Here is a 20,727-nt window from a genome sequence, read left to right as displayed (position 1 = left end):
GTCATGATGTTGTAATACCTGCTTCCTACAAGTAAAGCCCCATACACACTATGAGATTTTCTGCTGATTTTTTCCTTCAGATTTACCAAAACCATATAATATGAGGTCAAACCTTAGGAGTTTTAATTTGTATGCAATCAGGCAGGCCCTTGCACTACATGGTTTTGGTAAATCTGAAGACAAAAATCAGCAGAAAAACTGATGGTGTGTATGGGGCTTAAGTCAATTCTATTCCTTCATGCCAACACTGCTTGTTTTCTTGCAGATCTTTGTTATGTTTTAGCAATGAGTTAATATGTTGACCAAACATTTTACCAGTGACTCTATGATGAGATCATGTGCACTGATAGCAGTTCTTAAGAACCAGGAACCAGAACACTGTCCAATACAATAGTTTGCACCAGAGCTTGCACAGAATGAGTTCTGCATGAATGTTAATTGCTTAATAAACATAAAAGAATGGATATACTGTTTCCAGAACTGTATGAATTAAGGATCTTATATTGAAGTTATCCTTTGTTTTTAATTTTGAAATATACAGTATGTTTGGATGGAGTAAGAAAGTATGAAAACCCTTCACATACTTTTAGACCAGATTCACACTGTTAGCAAGTAGGCAGAAAAACTCTGGCTAGCCGCACACTGGAGAAAGACTTGAAATCCCATATTTTATTGAAACAACTTAGGTCACATCACATAAAACTGTTACAGGTCTGGGAGGACACAGAAGCCTATTCATTTGAATGGGCTGCTGTACCTGCAGGAAACACAAGGGAAATAGTCCTCAATCCTTTTTAGAAAGAACATAGCAGCACAGAGCTTCAGCATGCTCCAGCATCATGTGGTTTTACACACAAAACGCTACATTTTCCTATGCGTAGCAGTGCAGTTAGGAATTAATGAATCAATTAGTGTTTTTCCTGTGAGTCAGGGAATGTGTGTAATTTACATGTGTGTCTGGGACGGCTACAATGTGAACCTGGTTTTAATATGTGTTTTTTTTTTCTTTTGCTGGGAGATGAATGTTTGCCCTGGTTACAGTTTGCCATCAGAGAGAATGTGATGGCAAATCCAAAATTTTAAAGATGCCACTGAAATAAAAATTGAGCAAAACTCTTTAAATGGGAACTCTGTTGAGCTGAAAACTGTACAGGAGGGCCCTCACATTTGGGAGATGTTCTCTCACTTGCTAATGTGTCTTCTTGACAGGAAGTGATGCTAAATCTCCCCATTGATGCACAGCAGAAATATAAAAACTGGCAAGGGTTTAAACAATTCCTTACTCCACCCAAAACCAACAAACTAAAGATAAAAACATGCAGCTTTTGAATATGCTTAAAGTGGTTGTATACCCACTTTTTTAACTTTTACCTACAGGAAAGCCTATAATAAGGCTTACCTGTAGGTAAAAAAAATATCTCCTAAACCTGTACGGTTTAGGAGATATTCCCCTCGGTATGCGCCGCTGACTGCAGCGGCGCATGCGCACAAGGGGGTTCTCTCCGTGAAAATCCGGCAGCGCTCGTCCGGCCGGATTTAAATCTCCCGCGCGCATGCGTGGGAGTGACGATATCGCGGCTCCGGCCACTCACAGCGCCGGAGCCGCGATACCCGGAAGAGACGCCGAGGGAGCATGTCGGCTCCCTCGGCGTGGATCAGGCGAGATGTCGGGGCCTCGTTCTAAGGTAAGTATTTCATAATGAGCTAGTATGCGGTGCATACTAGCTCATTATGCCTTTTGCTTTGCAGGTTTAAAAAAAAAAAAAAAAAAAATTGCGGGTTTACTACCGCTTTAAGAATATTATTTTTAACTGGTGTGTCAATATTTTCCTATTTCTTGTTATTTAGAGCTATAACACAGTGCGAGTTAGAGACAACATTTTAGTTTTTGGCCTGATTTTTTGAGTATCAAAGCCTAAATCGCTTACTAACTGTCTTTCTTCGTTAAATAAGATTTACTGTATTTTTATAACTTTGTCCAGTTTTCGTACTTTAGTCCTGGTTTTTGTTTTTCTGGCTATTATCCCATAATGTAACATGCATTTTATAACCTGTCTTTTTTGGTTTATTATTTGGCTCCTAATATCAGATGATAGGTCTTGTAGTACACCTTACTACAGCCATCAGCCAAATAATATAAAATGCTGAGTCGGTGCTTAGTGGTCAAAAGAAGTAGCTAGCACCAGAGATTAATATACCCAATTCCCCTCAGTGTATGTAAAAATATATGGGTGTAGCTCTAACCAAATTTTAACATCTAAATATATATACACCAGTAATCAGTGAAAAGATTTCAATGAAAAATAAAAAAAATATTATATAGAACTAGATTCACAAGAAGAAATGCAAATGTGAAAAAGTATACTCAAATAAGAGCCCAATCAATAGTCCATATACTGTATCAATTTGTATAATAGGTCCACCAATTCCTGAACATATGGTGCATAGATTTCTCCTCAACTTCACTTAAGATGCGTGAATTACACTGAAAATCCAGTGTGTACAAACCACCATTGACACTCCGCACACCAGAACATGTGGCTGCCAAAAATTATAAGCAACAGCAGAGCTATTTCTAATCACCCAGATGACAACAGCTTTCTCATGGAAGTGGTCCCTTTAAACTGATCGACTGACCAGATCTTCATGGTCCAATGTGTATGAATATAAAGTGTGGCTGTATGGGATAGATGCTCACCAAACAGAGCCAGATATAACTTCGATAGTGTAGTATGTATTTAAAATGTCTGCACGTAGTCCAAAACATAGGTTAAAAAAATAAATAAAAAATCGCCAGCACTTACAAATGTGGCCGCCACACAGAGTCCACTCTGGACTTTGTGTGGCTGCATAAGTCAGAACTCCTCCTACTGCATTTCACACTGTAGCGCATCCTCAGGGGTCAAAGAGTACTAATTATAACAATTCCTATATTTATATATATCTCAATTAAATTGAATTGAATGGAGCTGTTAAACGGCAGCCATTTTCATGTGGGCTAATACACTTTATATTTATTCACCCTTGACCAAGAAGATCTGATCAGTGGATATGTTTAAAGGGACTGCTTCCACCTGAGAGCTGTTGTCGTCTGGGTGATTGCAAAGAGCGATGTTACTGCTTATAATTTTTGGCAGCCACATTTTCTGGTGAGTGCAGAGCGTTGGTGGTGGTTTTGGCAGTGGATTTTCACAATGCAATTCGCACATCTTGAATGAAGTTAAGGAGGAATTTATGCACCATATGTTCAGGAATTGGTGGACCTATTATATACATTGATATATGGACTAATAATTGGTCACTTATTTGTGTTTTTTCATATTTGTGAAATGTGAACATATGTTTCTTCTTGCGAATTTAGTTCTATATCATTGTTTTTTTTATTGAAGTCTTTTCACTGATTAATGGTATATATTTTTAGATTCTAAAATGTATTTAGTGCTGCAACTGTATATTTTTACATCAAATTATGTTTACTTTTACCATGTATCTGTTTTATAGACGATCAGTTACTCAGATTTACCCCTGTGCAGAATGTGAATACCTAGTTCTAGAAGAGAAGGTTGATCCATATTGTTTATTGGCCACCTCTAAATTCGTTTTCAAGCATACCATTGCTTCAATCGAAACATTCGTTTACATGTTTAATCAACCTGAATGTGCAGTGTTGGAAGGTCTGTAGGCATGGTTTAAGTTACGTGTGTATATCAAGATTAATGTTATGTCATGCATATGAAAAAGCCACTTTAGCATTGATGCTGAATTTGTAAACTGTTCAAATTAATAGACACAGGAGGAAAATTCATATGATTAAGATTTTCTGAATTTAATATAGGATACTAAACTGAAAAGATCAGTATGAAAAACAAAAATTATTTCAAATTAACAAAAGGAGTTGTTTTTGAACCTTGATATGCTACAACATTGACAGTTTGAAATTAAACAATTACATAATTTGCACTCAGTAATGAGTATTAAATATATAAATTGCACTTAGGATCATTTAGAGGAATTCAATCATTGTCAGTGTGGATTGGTTTGCGTTCTTCAGGTAGAAATTGATTCAATCTTTGCCATCGTTTAGGTGGCCACAAGATATGGGTGGCTTGTGCATGCAGAAGGCCAAGTGAAACCTGTAAAAGACAAGTATATTAGTTCATAATATGTGACAACGTCGCTATAGCTTTTTACATGTACAAATACCGGAGGACTGTCACTGTCAATTTATTACATCACTGCTTTAAGTTCCAAGAATTCAGCCTTGCTCACCTTATCACAAATCCACAATTGAGGTTCTACTTCTACTGCAATATACAGTATGATGTATTTAGAATTTTACTGTCTATAGAAGACATGTTTATTGGAAGTATTTGGGAGTTGATTCTGGCAGTGTACATCTGCTGAACAACTTTTATTAACTTCTGACTCTGGCTCTCTATTCTTTTTCATCTTGATCTCAGTTCTGCCTTTGATACTGTAGACCATGATCTCCAAAGACTGGTACAGACAGGTAGGTTTTTTCCTTCAACCTAGCAGGGTGGAAAAAAAAAGTAGGAGCTTGCTGTACTAATTGTGTGATGTTAGTACAGTGATCTCCCCACTGCGCTATTGTGTTTTGACAGGGGGACCACACGCCAGCCAGAACACAGTGATCAACACTCGTAGCCATTGGCTGCAAGCACTGATTGGATGCCAATTGATTATTGGTTATTTAAACATGCCCATTCGGTCAGGCTTCTGTCGGACAGGCTACTGTACACACTGGTCAAATGTCAGCCGGTCTCTGTTGAACCGGCCAATATCAACTGATATTAGGGTGGTGCCTGCCAACATTTACACTCTTATACCTTTAAACCCCATTTGGAGATTCAGAAATGTATTTGAAATTAATTATGTGTTATCTTACTATCACTTTATCATTCTTGGTGGATTTGAGTCTGAAATTGGTACAAGTATGGTATTCCTTTAGGGTTCTATTCCTGACTTTTTATAATGTACACATTTCCAGTTTGTTAGCTGTAAGATAATATAATCAGATACACATCAATGCTAAATCATATTCTAATGTGGCTGTTTCTCTCCTATCCAACTGTATCTGTGACATAAAAACAAGGATGACTCAAAATTCACTTCCACTAAACTCTGACAAGACTGAAATCAGTCCTCTAACTCCTCTAATTTGTTAATAGCAATGTTCTTGGGTTTAACCTCAAATTGAAGAATCTGGGGTTGAGTATTGATGCTAGCTAGCTTAATGGCTCATTCAGACATGCGGTAGCCCTTGTTGCAGGGGATTGCATTTAGGAAGGTAGTTAAAAAAGTAGATAGAAGACAAATATCATGCCTCCTCACTGCCTGTTTTAATACTCAAAAGGCCACATCATCTCAATGTATGCATTGCATGCAGTCGCAGGGCAGTTGCGGCAGCCCTCATTAACCTGAACGTGTTGCATTTAGTGGCAATATTATTCTATTGTCTATCTCTTAAATCCAGCTACACTCTATGGTGGAAAGACCCCCTTCCCATTATCCAGCACTGCCAGCTGTAAGAAAAATCCAAACAGCAGAGGCATCTGAGTTTCCAACTGGCTCCTTCAATTTTTTTAAGGGAAGTTTGGTGGGAGGCAACCAACAGTTCATTTTGGAAGCTTCCTCAGGACCCATCTGAAGTTGTTACAATGTATGGTCAGATTTAGACAACCCTTCATCTATTACTTTTTTGTTCCTTTCCTTGTGTATTGCTTTTTTGTATAAAACACTGTGAGAAAGTACATTTAAAAACACTATATAAAAGAAAGTTTATTATTATTAGTTATATCACTTAAAAATATGGTCAAGTCTGAAGCTAATTTTATATTTTTTACAATAATATTTTTTAAAAGACGGAGACAAAAAGTGAAGCCTGAATGAAGAACATGTTCCTGATTCTCAATTGCATGGTTGCAGGCATCCACTCATTAGAAAATTCAAATCTTTGCAGATTACTTTTTCCAGGTTTAATTAGATTATTTGTGACGTATTTATGCAGCCCCCTGCAAACATAACCTGCTCCAGGATGTCTAGTTACCTTTATAACTTAAATCATCTGGCAGTCAAATACTATTTTAAAGGACTTTATTGTGAAACATTACCGAACAAAACTGAACAAAACCAAACTTATAATATTTCCTCCCCCACGCGCCTCTTCCCCTGACTTCTCTGTCAAGAGTAATGACACAATCATCCACCCATCCCCCCATGTCAGGGTGCTAGGTGTTATCCTGGACTCTGAACTCTCCTTTCACCCCTGTGCCTTTTTACGTGGTTCATGTTGGAAGGTTTATGTATTTTTAACAGACAGTACATTAAAGGAACTATAAATAATGTTCAAACCATAATCTAATTGCATGTGCCTCAAAGCCCTGCTGTTATAACAAACCTAAATTACTGAGCTATAGATACTTTTACATCTACATATATCAATAATAATATCCATTAAAAAAAAAAATGAAGTGCAAATGGTTCCAATGTTCTTTTCTAATTTTTGTTTTTCAAGTCAAATTTTTTTTAAACAATGGTCTTCATTACATTTGTAAAAAAGTGGAAATTTTGCCTATAATGACGATGTACATTAAAACTGTTCTCAAATAAAAAGAAAAACAAAGAAACGGATTGGTCACTATCAACTTACATTTTCCTTTTTATTGTCTTGAGCATTTTTGCGTGAGTCTCATTTAAAATATGACCAAGCTGAACTTGTTACAGAGATACATGCAGCAGAGACCCAAACAAAAAAAAGTGAATATTTATAGAAATACTAGTCACCCATCATTCTCCCATAAATAAACAATGATAGGTAAAGATCGATTTTTCTGACAATTTTTAGAGATTGCTCATTGCTACATTGAACCAGTTCTTAGAATGAGTCACAGAGATTGCACGAGTACCCATTTCGTTCAGTTATTTTATGGGTGTCTTTAATTGAAAACAATTATTAGAAACTATACAAACTTGAACTTTAGTTAGGAATAGTTTCAAATAACCTGGGGCACCGCCAATTCAGCTTCACCTTTTTGACACCAACATATATGTTATCATATACATTATGGATAAGACTGATGGGGCAAAAAAAAGCAAGATCTTCCTATAATACATATATCCAGAGTTGAAATTAATAAGTGAATTAAGCTTATTAAGCTAAGCATCTGGTCGTTTAAATCCACCCCTCCATGAATAGATTATAAGCATGAACGCATTCAGGATTTCCAATGGCACCGTATCTTTTTGGAATCTCTCCCAAGGTGTCATTGTGGATGGTGAACAGGACATAGACATCTCTTATCCCTCCACTTCATGCCCAACAATTCCTCATTCCTCAGACTTGCTGATTCCCCCCCTCGTAGCCTTGTTGTAACTAAGTTTTGTGGGGGACCCTTTCTGGTTTTTCTGGTGGTCCTGCAGGCCAAGGTTTTTTCATGGTACAGATAGCAGAGAAGCGTCAGACGTGTGAGGGAGAGGAGACCTGACAGCGCACGAGTGATTCTAGCAGCGCAGCGGCTGCAGGCTCATGCAGTGATCTGACCATTCATATTGCGCTCTCATTCTTCTGGATATGTGAGTGGTTCTCTATGCTGATTCAGTGGTGTTTGTTGTTACAATATTGCGCAATGTTACCTTTCTTCTTTTTTTAAACGGAACTACCTGATTGGAGGAAACAAGAACCATCTCCCACCTCTTTTCCTTGTGGCTTATTTCTACTGAAGGAGGATAAGTGTGGCGATCTTCCCTGGGATATCTTCACTGATCTGAAGTTGCTAATGCACCCAGGATGAGTCACCCCCCCCCCCTCCCCCCTTAGTGTGATCCTCCCTGGATAAGTAAATTTTTACACATATTTATTTGCATAATAATACTTTCTATCAATGCAAACTTTTTTTCCAGATAATTAATTATTATAATTTTTACTATAATTATTAAAAATATTTTTTATATTTGATCACTTATTGGGCACGCTGGTTGTGTTGCTCTGTACTATTTATCTATATAGTTTATTCATTTTAATATTTTTACTTTTTTTTAACACCTGCTGTGTATATGACCCTAATCACAATTTATTTTTTCACTTATTGCTCGTTATATTTTGGGATATCATTATCTATTAATTTATGTTGGTGCTAGGTTGTGGATTGATTCACAATTTATTTATTTATATATAATCATATAAATATACACTATTAATATTACTATTTAAATGTATTTTATTTTTTCACCTGTACCTTGTATCCCATTTTGATAACAGGGATAATATGAGTGGATTACTTTGAGGAGGTTTTGTTCCTTCACTCCAAAACAAGATTAATACTAAGGATCTTCAGCCCCTTTTTTTTTTTTAGCACTTGGCACTTTTATCTAGCACTTTTCAATTAGCACTCTGCACTTTTGGTTGTTGTGGCTAGATTGCAGAAAGTACAAAATATGTTGTACTTCTCCTGGGATAATTTAATATAATATATTCCTTGATTTAATTTATTTTTTGATATACATGACACTTGGCACTTTATTATTGAAGATAGCGCAGCACTATTTATTGTATTATATAATAATTGTTGGAGTAGCTATGGTAGCCTTTTTTTAACAGTGGGATGCCAGGTCCCAGAAAATTTTCTCTCTGGTACCAATGTACGTTGGGCACTCAGGGGGCTGGAGTTCGGAGTCTTTGCCTTTGTACAAGGGCATGCACATATCCTGTGGCTCTTTCACATAGTTTGTTGAGTTTTAATCTGTACCTGGCCCTCTTACTGGGAATATACTGTTTGAATTGCAGCCGGCCAGTAAGGTCGACAAGGGAGTCGTCAAAACAAATGTTTGAGTCTGGGGCATATTCTGCAAATCGCTTGGAAAAATATTTTATTAGTGGGCATATTTTATATAATTTATCATGGTTGGGTGATGATCTTGGGGAAGGCACTAAGTGCATAATCATGTCATAGCGTGTCCTGGACATGACAGCAGAATAAATTGGCATGTGGTTGATGGGGACGGTGGACCAGTAGGCATGCACTTCACTTTTTCTTTGTAAGCTCCATATTAAAAAGGCCCAAAAACAATTTTAACTCCTCCACCAATAAAACATACGGGCATAGGAAGAATTGGTGTTGGTGGCAATAAATTGCCCTGCAAAAATATTTGTTTAGTCCACTGTCCTGCAGCAAATTTTAACGGAAAAAACATTTTCAGTGTTGGGCTGTACACCTGACTGTGTGGTGAAAGGGGGGAATGTAGCTAACCTAGAGCTGGAGGCAGCCATAAAGTAGTAGACTTGGGCCCGATGCCTTATTCCAATACTGGTACTGGGCCATCCCTCCCAGAGTCTAGCGTCGTCAAGGTAGCGTATCTAACAAAAGTGAGTACACCCATCACATTTTTGTAAATATCTTATTATATCTTTTCATGTGACAACACTAAAGAAATTACACTATGCTACAATTTAAAGTAGTGAATGTACAGCTTGTATAACAGTGCAAATTTGATGTCCCCTCAAAATAACGCAACACACAACCATTAATGTCTAAACAGCTGGAAACAAAAGTGAGTACACTTGTCCAAATTGGTTCAAATTAGCCATTTTCCCCTCCCCGGTGTCATGTGACTCGCTAGTGTTACAAAGTATCAGGAACCAAAAATGTATTGTGACATATGGAACCAAAGCATGACCCCCTCCCTTCAGAGAGTTGGCCGAAAGGGAGTATTCCAACATGATAATGACCCCAAACACACCTTAAAGATGACCACTGCCTTACTAAAGAAGCTGAGGGTAAAGGGGATGGACCGGCCAAGTATGTCTCCAGACCTAAACCCAATTGAGCATCTGCAGGACATCCTCAAATGGAAGGTGGAGGAGCACAAGGTCTCTAACATTCACCAGCTCCATGATGTCATCATGGAGGAGTGGAAGAGGACTCCAGTGGCAACCTGTGAAGCTTTGGTGAACTCCATGCCCAAGAGGGTAAAGGCAGTGCTGGAAAATAATAGAGGCCACACAAAATATTGACACTTTGGGCCCAATTTGGACATTTTCACTTAGGGGTACACTCACTTTTGTTGCCAGCGGTTTAGACATTAATGGCTGTGTGTTGAGTTATTTTGAGGGGACAGAAAATTTACACTGTTATACAAGCTGTACACTCACTACTTTACATTGTAGCAAAGTGTAATTTCTTCAGTGTTATCACATGAAAAGATATAATAAAATATTTACAAAAATGTGAGGGGTGTACTCACTTTTTTGAGATAGTGTATATGGTGCTGCAGGGCTACTGCTCTCTACTTGCTTGTATTCCGAATCAGAATCAGATAGTAAGAGCTCCCCACTGCTCTCATCATCTGACATAAGGATTGTATATGCCTTCGCAGTTGTAAAATATATTTAGGACATGGCAGCTAATGTGAACCTGCGATGGGTATGCTGCTGATGGACAGCAGTGAAGTTGACTCTGTCATGGGTGACACTGAGGCTGCACTAATGGGCTGTGCTGACAGATCCACTGACAGGCTGCACTGACAGATTCACTGGTGGTGGCACTAATGGGCTGCGCTGACAGATCCACTGACGGGGGTGTGTGACAGATCCACTGACGGGGATTTGTGACAGATCCACCGATGGCAGCACTAATAGACTGTATGATAGATCCACTGATGGCGGCATTAATGGACTGTATGACAGATCCACTGATGGCGGCACTAAGGGGTTGTCCTGACAGATCCACTGATGGGCTGTGTGACAGATCCACCGATGGACTGTGTGACAGATCCCCAGACAAGCAAAGGCAAGAGGAATGATAGCAGGTTTGTTGAGGCCCCCAGTCTTCCAGTGTTATTTCTTATGTCCGCGGCAGAAGGACGTGTTGTCAGAAGCTGTCAGAAGCTCCATCAGTAGCGCCAGCCATCCGGCCATCCAGGACCCCACGGACCCCCCCCCCCAGCAGCAGCAGCGGTATTGAACCGGGACCCTCCCTCTAGCTTCAACGAACAAGAAGAGTATCCCCCGGGCTCCACTCGCCTAGCCCAGCCTAGTGCGCCTGACGCCGCCAGCCTCGTGGGCAGTCTCACAAGACACATCGCAGCTCGGGCCTAGCTCTGGCCAGTGCTGGTCCACAGCTTCACCCCCTCCACCAGCCTCCTTTGGTAGTCCAAGGAACCCACTCTGACCGGACCGTACCCTCCATCCACAAACGGGACCAGAGCACCACCGGGAACCCAAGACCAGGACAGCTCACGGCTCCGGCCTAGCCCGGTGGCCATCTTGGTCCACCCAGGCACGGCCACAGGACTGCACTGGCACCCAGAGCATATCCCCTGGACCACCCATCAGGTTCTACCGGGACCCGGTCCCATTCCTGACCCTAGCCCATCTGTTTTGGGCACTATCCACAGCCACCGTTGGTCGCCTCTGCTCTAGCTTGCTAGACAAGGAAGACCGCGGCTGCGGCTGAGCTCCAGCCAACGCCAGCCCACCTCCCAGCTCACCACCGGCCCTATATTCAGCAGGCCGCCATGCCCTTCCCATCCCAAACACCACTGCCTTAGCAACCGAACCTCACCGCAGAGGCACCGGGTGATACAGCAAGCCAGGCCTACCCCTGACGTCCTTCTTGCTCCACCCAAAGGCAGCTGCATCACTGGTAAGTAGTGGCTTAGGCCCCCAGTGCCCTCTTCTCCTTTCCTCAGTCCCCATCTCCTTGCCTCTCTTTTTCTTTGGACTATGCCTGATTAGGTAAGCTCTCTGGACCATCCCCTAGCAGTTGATCTAGGGTCCTGTGGTCCGACCGCCTCCGGGGGTCAGGAAGGAATTTTTCCCCCTACTGGAGCAATTGGTTGGCACAGCTAGGGGTTTTTTGCCTTCCTCTTGATCAACGAGGTGGCGATAGGTCAGCAGGCCCCCCCCATCACCATTACCAGAACCATTTGCATCGTTATCAGCACCACAACACACCGCAGCTGTCACCATCAGTATTCTTCAGGTCCAGGATCTTCGCTACATCCTGAGAAAAAAACTTGAGATGGTTTAATGGCACTCTCACTCTACTCAAGCAAGAATGCAGAAGAGCTAAAAGAGCATGGAGAAGAAATCCGGAGAAATATCACAAAGCAATCTTCAAAGCTAAAAAAGATTGTTTCTCGAATACCATCTCATCAGCCTTAAACCGCCCTCAGGAACTTTTCAAAATAGTTGCTCAGTCGATGACCCCTACCTGCTTAGAGCCCCCAGAAAATGAAATCCAAGATTTCTGTAATGAGTTATCATATAGTTTCATCGACAAAATCTACAACATCCGGAAAACAATTCAGCAGAAAAAACAACAACCTCATTCAAACAAAGCAAAAAGAAGATATAGACACGAACATCCAACAACCACCGATATTTTCTCTGACCCCCAATCACCACGGACACCACTAAAAACATCAAAAACCTCTGAGACAGCACATCACCAATTGGCATCATTCCCATAAAACTCCTGAAAGAATGTTCCGACATCTTGGCTCCCACCATAACTCACCTCATAAATCAGTCGTTTAAAGAAGGGATTGTCCCGAGCGCCCTAAAACAAGGCACCATCAAACCCCTGCTAAAGAAACCCAACCTTGACCCTCTCCACCTAAATACCGCAGACCGATAACAAGCCTTAACACCATCTCCATGATTATGGAGAAAGCGGTAGTACAACAGCTACAATGCCACCTGGACACACACAAACTCCTGGACCCGCTGCAATCAGGCTTCCGCCTAGGCCATGGTACAGAAACGGCACTCCTCAAGATATGGTATGACGCCCTTGAAGCAGCAGATGACGGAGAATCATGTCTCCTGGTACTGTTGGACCTCAGTGCAGGGTTTGATACAGTGGACCACAATACTCTACTCATCTGCCTCACAAAAGTAGCAGGAGTCACAGATTCAGCTCTATAATGGTTTGCATCCTTCTTAGGAAATCATTTTCAAACAGTGAAACTAGGAGCATTCCGCTCTGAAACCCAGGCAATCTCTTGTGCAGTCCCTCAAGGATCACCCTCGTCACCAGTGCTCTTCAACACATACATCCGCCCCCTCCTCAAAATCATCAGAATATCAGACCTCTGCTTCCCCTCATACGCTGACGATGCGCAACTCTACTTTCACATCACCGGACAAAAAGACCATCATCAGCAACTAGAAAAATGCCTCACTGATAGATGACTGGATGACCACTAGCTCCCTCAAACTCAACGAAATGAAAACAGAGCTTCTTATCCTACACTCAAACTAAAATTCCCAAACCAAGACCCCTTGGACACCACCCACCATCTTTGGACAGACCATCTCTCCAAGGACCCAGGCCAAGAGTCTCAGAGTCATTTTTGACTCAGAAATGTCAATGGATGCACAAATTGGATCAGTAGTCAGCAGATCTCACCATCTACTCCGCCTGCTACGTAGACTCACCCCCTTCATGCCAAAAGAGGACAGAGCAGCAGTAGTTGGAACAGTCATTAATTCATGACTCGACTACACAAACTCCCTCTAAATAGGACTACCCCAATATCAACTTGCGCGCTTACAACTCATCCAAAACACGGCCGCAAGACTGATAACAGAAAAAAAACCCTGGGAATCCATCTCCCCTTCCCTGAGGAGCCTACATTGGCTAACCGTAAAGAATCGGATCACATTCAAGACCCTCTGCCTAACCCACAAATGCACACATGGAGACGCTCCTCAATACCTACTCGAGAAAATAAAGCACTATACACCCAATCGCAGCCTTCGCTCATCTAACCAAAACCTCCTCCTCATTCCCAAATTATGTTACAAATCAAAGGGAGAATGGAGATTCGCAGTCCAAGGACCATGGCTATGGAATGCTCTACCGACTTTCATCCGCATGGAAGAAAACCATCAGGCCTTTAGGAAAAAACTCAAGACCTACCTCTTCTAAGAAGCTTGACAACACAGGACCAATCAGCGCCTTGAGGCGATTCAGTTCACATTGTAGCGCTATACAAATGATTCATTCATTCATTCATTCACTGATGGACTGTGTGACAGATCCACTGATGGACTGTGTGGCAGATCCACTGATGGACTGTGTGGCAGATCCACTGATGGACTGTGTGGCAGATCCACTGATGGACTGTGTGGCAGATCCACTGATAGGCTGATCTAACAGGTTCTCTTTATTTGGGGGAGGGAATGTGCGTGTAGATAACACAGAAGCAGTTCACTCACAGATCATTGGTTCTCCTCCTTACATGATTGGTGTGTGAGGAGAAGAAAGCCAAGAACAGCGAGTAACCACTGTGTATTTACTGTTGTGAGCGGCTATGATTGGACACAGCCGATCACAAGGTAAAATAGACAATTTACCTGATCGGGGATGGGCTGTGTCCTGAGGACACAGCTCATCGCCAGTCGCCCTGCCGCATGCCCCCAGGGGCGCGCATTAGCGGTGCATCCTGAAGCACGTCATATGATATTCACTCAGAATGGGAGAGACCCCACCCGGCTGTCAATCTGCTATTGGCTGGGTGGGAACTGGTTAAAGATACTTTTTTGTAAAATAGCGTAATATTCCTGGGCAATGTGCATCAACACAGATGGCTATTTTTGGGAAGGCATGTGACACATTGATTTGCGTGAAGCAGCAGAGTGTTAAACCCATAACACAACTTTTTTCAAGATTTCAATTTCAATAGAGGGGCACATTCTACCATTAGGATCTTGACAGCCTAAACAATTTAAAGTGTTACTAAACCCACAACTGTAAAATCAGTGTGTATACAGTGGTGTGAAAAAGTGTTTGCCCCCTTCCTCATTTCCTGTTCCTTTGCATGTTTGTCACACTTAAGTGTTTCGGAACATCAAACCAATTTAAACAATAGTCAAGGACAACACAAGTAAACACAAAATGCAATTTGTAAATGAAGGTGTTTATTATTAAAGGTGAAAAAAATTCCAAACCATCATGGCCCTGTGTGAAAAAGTGATTGCCCCCCTTGTTAAAACATACTATAACTGTGGTTGTCCACACCTGAGTTCAATTTCTCTAGCCACACCCAGGCCTGATTATTGCCACACCTGTTCACAATCAAGGCATCACTTAAATAGGAGCTGCTTGACACAGTAAGGTCCACCAGAAGATCCTTAACAGCTACACATCATGCCGAGACCCAAAGAAATTCAGGAACAATTGAGAAAGAAAGTAATTGAGATCTATCAGTCTGGAAAGGGTTATAAAGCCATTTCCAAAGCTTTGGGAATCCAGCGAACCACAGTGAGAGTCATTATCCACAAATGGCGAAGACATGGAACAGTGGTGAACCTTCCCAGGAGTGGCCGGCCGCCCAAAATTACCCCAAGAGCGCAGCGACGACTCATCCAAGAGGTCACGAAAGACCCCACAACAACGTCCAAGGAACTGCAGGCCTCACTTGCCTCAGTTAAGGTCAGCGTTCATGCCTCCACCATCAGGAAAAGACTGGGCAAAAATGGCCTGCATGGCAGAGTTCCAAGGAGAAAACCACTGCTGAGCAAAAAGAACATCAAAGCTCGTCTCAATTTCTCCACAACACATCTTGATGATCCCCAAGACTTTTGGGACAACATTCTGTGGACCGATGAGACAAAAGTGGAACTCTTTGGAAGGTGTGTGTCCAAGTATATCTGGCGTAGAAGGAACACTGCATTTCATAAAAAGAACATTATACTAACAGTAAAATATGGTGGTGGTAGTGTGATGGTCTGGGGCTGTTTTGCTGCTTCAGGACCTGGAAGACTTGCCGTGATAAAAGGAACTATGAATTCTGCTGTCTACCAAGAGATCCTGAAGGAGAATGTCCGACCATCTGTTCGTGTACTCAAGCTGAAACGAACTTGGGTTCTGCAGCAGGACAATGATCCTAAACACACCAGCAAGTCCACCACCGAATGGCTGAAGAAAAACAAAATGAAGACTTTGGAGTGGCCTAGCCAAAGTCCTGACCTGAATCCTATTGAGATGTTGTGGTATGACCTTAAAAAGGCCGTTCATGCTCGAAAACCCTCTAATGTAACTGAATTAGGACAATTCTGCAAAGATCAGTGGGCCAAAATTCCTCCAGGACGCTGTAAAAGCCTCAATGCACATTATCGCAAACGCTTGGTTGCAGTTGTTGCTGCTAAGGGTGGCCCAACCAGTTATTAGGTTTAGGGGGCAATCACTTTTTCACACAGGGCCATGATGGTTTGGATATTTTTTCACCTTTAATAATAAACACCTTCATTTACAAATTTTGAATTTTGTATTTACTTGTGTTGTCCTTGACTATTGTTTAAATTGGTTTGATGTTCCGAAACACTTAAGTGTGACAAACATGCAAAGGAACAGGAAATGAGGAAGGGGGCAAACACTTTTTCACACCACTGTATGCAGTAAAGCATGCTTGTTATACTCACTGTGGAATCTAAGGGGTTAATCTGCATTTTGTAAAAAGACTGTTTGATCTTGTATGCACAGATGCTCCTCTTCTTCCACTGACTCCAGAGCATGTCCTTTGGAATCAGGCTGCACATGCTCAGTTTGTTGTATATTGCTAGAGAGTTTTTTTTTTCTTGGGCGAGTGCATGCAATCAGCACAGGGCCAATTAGCACTGTCCAGGCAGAGGGCCAGGGGTCCTGGCTCCTGATAAGACAGCTCAGTACAGTAATAAAAATCCTCCTACAAGCTTTACTAGGAACTGATAGGAATCACAAGACTGCTATATACCGCTGATGAGAAAAGGTATTTAGCAGTTTGTATTTACTAAAATATCTGCATTTTCATGTCCTGTGTTCTGTGGGAGACCAGATATAGTGAATGCGGGGTCCTGGGTTTAGTAACACTTTAAGTAAAGATAGTATGTTAATATTACGTGTGGTGCTTGTTGAGACTGTCTTTAATTATTATAATGACTTAGCTGAAGGTAAAATCCTTCCTAATATAGAAACTTTGCTGAAACTATGGACTTCAGGTACTAAAGTTCTACATTCTCCAAACATATTCACTTTCTAAAGAAATTCTGTAAATATTAGCTATCCAGATCAATCAGGACTTTTTCTATGTTTAGTGAATAAAGATAAAGCTGTTACAAATTAGATAACATATTAGAATTCATATGCTGCATGTATTATTTATAGCTATATCGCATGATTGGCAGTTTTTCTTTGTACACTGGGCATCAAGCTCTATTTTCCCCTTAAGCAGTTATGATCAGTGATTGTCACGTTCTATCAAATTTACAGACAGGCTAGGCTACACCATACACTGGGTATAACACACAGATGAAGTAATAATCACCCAATGATAACATAGATTAACTTTAAATTTACCATATTTGATGCCCAACAGATAATATACTGGCAGTAATAGATCTTGTTTTTTGGATTGAAACAAATTGTGAGCTAATAGCTATTACTGCAATCTGCATCCCATAATTTTAGGTAGTCTTCATTAGCATCTACTGCAGGTTTCATATACCAGACTGATTTACGTTCCTGCACCTTAAGCATGTTTTCATACACATTTTCTTTTTTTATTCTATTCTGTGTACATTTATTATAAAATCCAAATGACTAAATTTAATTGCTACATTCTTTTTGTTTACATGCTGCTGCCCATAGAGATGATGGGATCCAGACACATAATTTGTTCAACTCACCTGGCAGTATTGAAGCTGGCTCAGTATGGCAACCAGACATATAGCACAGACATACAAAAATATATACACACACCCACAAAGGTTAAAAATATATATAGTATGAAGAGCTAGAGTGAGAGACAAAGAGAGATCCACACATAGTATGCAAACATTCTAAGTATTCAAATGTTTTTCGTTTTTTTTTCCGTTAAGATTTTACTGTTTTATTTAGTATGTATACATATTAAGTTACATATTTAGTAAGTAAAAAAGGCATTTAAACTTAAATTGAATCTAACTAGACCAAGGAAATGTCTGATTACCTGTTTTCAATGAAAATAAAAATAGGATTTTTGACCTGTTAAATTACTTTCTAACCCTGGGTAAAATGCAACTATCTTCAGGTGACTAGACACTGGCTAAAAAAGAATATAATAGAGATGTCCTCTATATTACGCTTTCCATTCCTAGCTAGACTCGATTTTTAGCAAGCAATAGGGAAATCATAAAGAACAAAGTTGGAGGAGGGATCCTTTTCCTGCATTGTACTCCAAGAAATAGATTTTACTGGTAAGTAAAAAAAAAACATTTTCTTAGTTGTACAGTACAGGATACAGGATCTTAAGTCTTATCCACGGGATGACAAAAAAAAGTAATCTAACAGGGGTGGGCAACACAAGAAAAATGTCCAAAGGTCCATGTAACAAATGGATCAAGGGAGGCACAGAGCAGTTTTTAACACCTTACGCTTGAAATTGGCATAATTGGCATAACAGGAGGTCTGAACATCCACCTGGTAAAACCTAAATGTTTGAACAGAAGACCAGATGCCTGATGTTGATAAGCCCACAAAGCACTAATGTGCCGTATCAGGGAAGAAACCTGTGTTTTAGGCCAATGTTTCTCAACTCCAGTCCTCAAGTACCCCCAACAGCAGTGGTGGTGTGTCCATTAGGGGGCATGGGCGCTGACCCCTCTCTCCAGCCATCCCCTCTGTGTATAATGGATAGATTCATGCAATGCATGAATCTATCCATGGCTGCCGCCGCCACCCCCTATTCAGGCATCTGGCCCCTTTTTGGACACTGGGCGCCTGAATTACAGCGGTAGGCGTGTATTTTTGAAGCACCTGATTAGAGCCTATGGCTCTAATAGGCTTCAAAAAGGATTAAATGTGATGAAATGTGAGCTCAAAGCATTTTCTGGCTCATGGACAAGAGCAAGCGGTCATTTTCGCTGGCAACCAAGTATCCGTGAGGGCCAGCCATTTCTTGCAAATACTTACACCCAGTAATGATGTAGAGGCGTTTCTCACTACCATTGAGAGGATAGCAGAGAGAGAGGGGTGGCCCTGTGACCAATGGGCTGGCATTATCTCCCCTTTCCTTACTGGTGACCCGCAAAAGGCCAGCATCATCTTCCACAGAGCCACAAAGGTCGGTCCCTGTCCCAAGGATGGGGCACATACAGTGCTGGCGGTGTCACTACTGGGGCCATACCAGGGCACAATGGCCACTTCAGGAGGAGTCATTGAGAGGATAGCAGAGAGAGAGGGGTGGCCCCATGACCAATGGGCTGGCATTATCTCCCCTTTCCTTACCGGTGACCCGCAAAAGGCCAGCATCATCTTCCAGAGAGCCACAAAGGTTGGTCCCTGTCCCAAGGATGGGGAACATACAGTGTTGGTGGTGTCACTACTGGGGCCATACCTGGGCACAATGGCCACTTCAGGAGGAGCCTATGGATTGCAGGGCTGGTCTGAATGTGAAGCATGGGTGAACCACCTTCCTGCCATGGCTCTAGTGGACTCCAGCAGCATGGTGACCCTGGTACATGCCAGGGTGATTGGGAGACTTGGCCCAATATGTAAGACTCTATGGGTAGAGTGTATCCATGGGGACACCATGGAGTACCCCCTGGTTCTGGTGACTGTTTCCAAGAAGTGCAAATGCGGGTTGCTGTTACTCTCTCAGAGCAATGTTTTCAGGGTTACCCGGTCTCATCTTATAATGTCATTGAACATGACATCATAAGAGAACCCAATGTAAGAATCCGATTAAAATCATATCGCATCCCAGAAGCTCATAGGAAGGCAGTGTCCAAAGAGGTGAGAAGAATGCTTGAACTTGATGTTATTGAAGAATCGCAAAGTGAATGGTTGAGTCCAATCGTTTTGGTATCGAAAACTCTGCGCTTCTGTGATGACTTCAGCAAACTGATTGAAGTGTCCAAAGATGCCCCGGGTGGACGAGTTAATTGAGAGGCTGGGTCCCTCCCAGTACATCACCAAATTGGACCCAAAAGGGTACTGGAAGATTCCCCTCATCAAGGAATCCAGTGCACACAGGGAGAGAAAACAGTTTTTTCCACTTCAGAAGGCCACTTCCAGTATAAGAGGATGCCATTTGACTTGCACTCTGGCCATGTTCCAAAGGTCAATGGACAAATCAGTACTGCACCATTGACAATATACCTCTGTCTACTTGGATGATATTGTCATTTTTAGCACTGATTGGGAATCTCATCTTCCCCGGGTTCAGGCAGTTGTAAACTTCTTGAGAAGAGCACGGTTCACCATCAGTCCTGAGAAGTGTGAAGTTGGGATGGAGGAAGCCAAGTACATAAGGTACATTGTGGGTAGAAGGCTGGTGAAGCCTCAAATGAGTAAGGTGGACGCCATACAGGATTAACCAAAAAGCAGGTCAGAGCATTTTTGGTCATAGTTGGCTATTACCGGGCTGACTTGACCAAAGGCAGAAAGAGGCTTTTTAGAAACTTTAAACAGCATTGTGTCAGCACCTGTGCTCGTAGACCCAGATTTTCTAAGGATTTTGTGGTACAGACAGATGCTTCAAGCGAAGGGTTAAGAGCACCCCATAGTTTTTATGAGTAGAAAGTAGACAGCAGAGAAAAACTATGCTGTAGTAGGGCAGGAGTGTCTTGCCATCAAGTGGGCTCTGGACTCTCTATGATATTTTCTCCTAGGTAGGAGGTTTCGCCTGGTGTCAGACCATGCCCCATTGACCTGGATGCGACAGAACAAGCACACCAATGCCAGG

General features: G+C 41.6%; 1 protein-coding gene across 1 annotated transcript in view; it reads right to left on the bottom strand.

Moving 5' to 3' along the window:
* Positions 1–3,805: 3,805 nt before the first annotated feature.
* IMMP2L (inner mitochondrial membrane peptidase subunit 2) overlaps positions 3,806–20,727 on the bottom strand; it is a 1,432,488-nt gene continuing 1,415,566 nt past the window's right edge. The window contains exon 6 of the mRNA XM_077471167.1: positions 3,806–4,133. Within this exon, the coding sequence (XP_077327293.1) occupies positions 4,014–4,133 (120 nt within the window). The 3' untranslated portion in view covers positions 3,806–4,013. The remainder of the gene's footprint in view (positions 4,134–20,727) is intronic.

The sequence above is a fragment of the Lithobates pipiens genome, unplaced genomic scaffold, assembly GCF_037356315.1.
Source record: "Lithobates pipiens isolate NorthernLeopardFrog02 unplaced genomic scaffold, aLitPip1_a1.2 Scaffold_8, whole genome shotgun sequence".
In the NCBI taxonomy this organism is placed as follows: Eukaryota; Metazoa; Chordata; class Amphibia; order Anura; family Ranidae; genus Lithobates; species Lithobates pipiens.
This window is presented reverse-complemented; position numbering and strand designations above follow the sequence as displayed.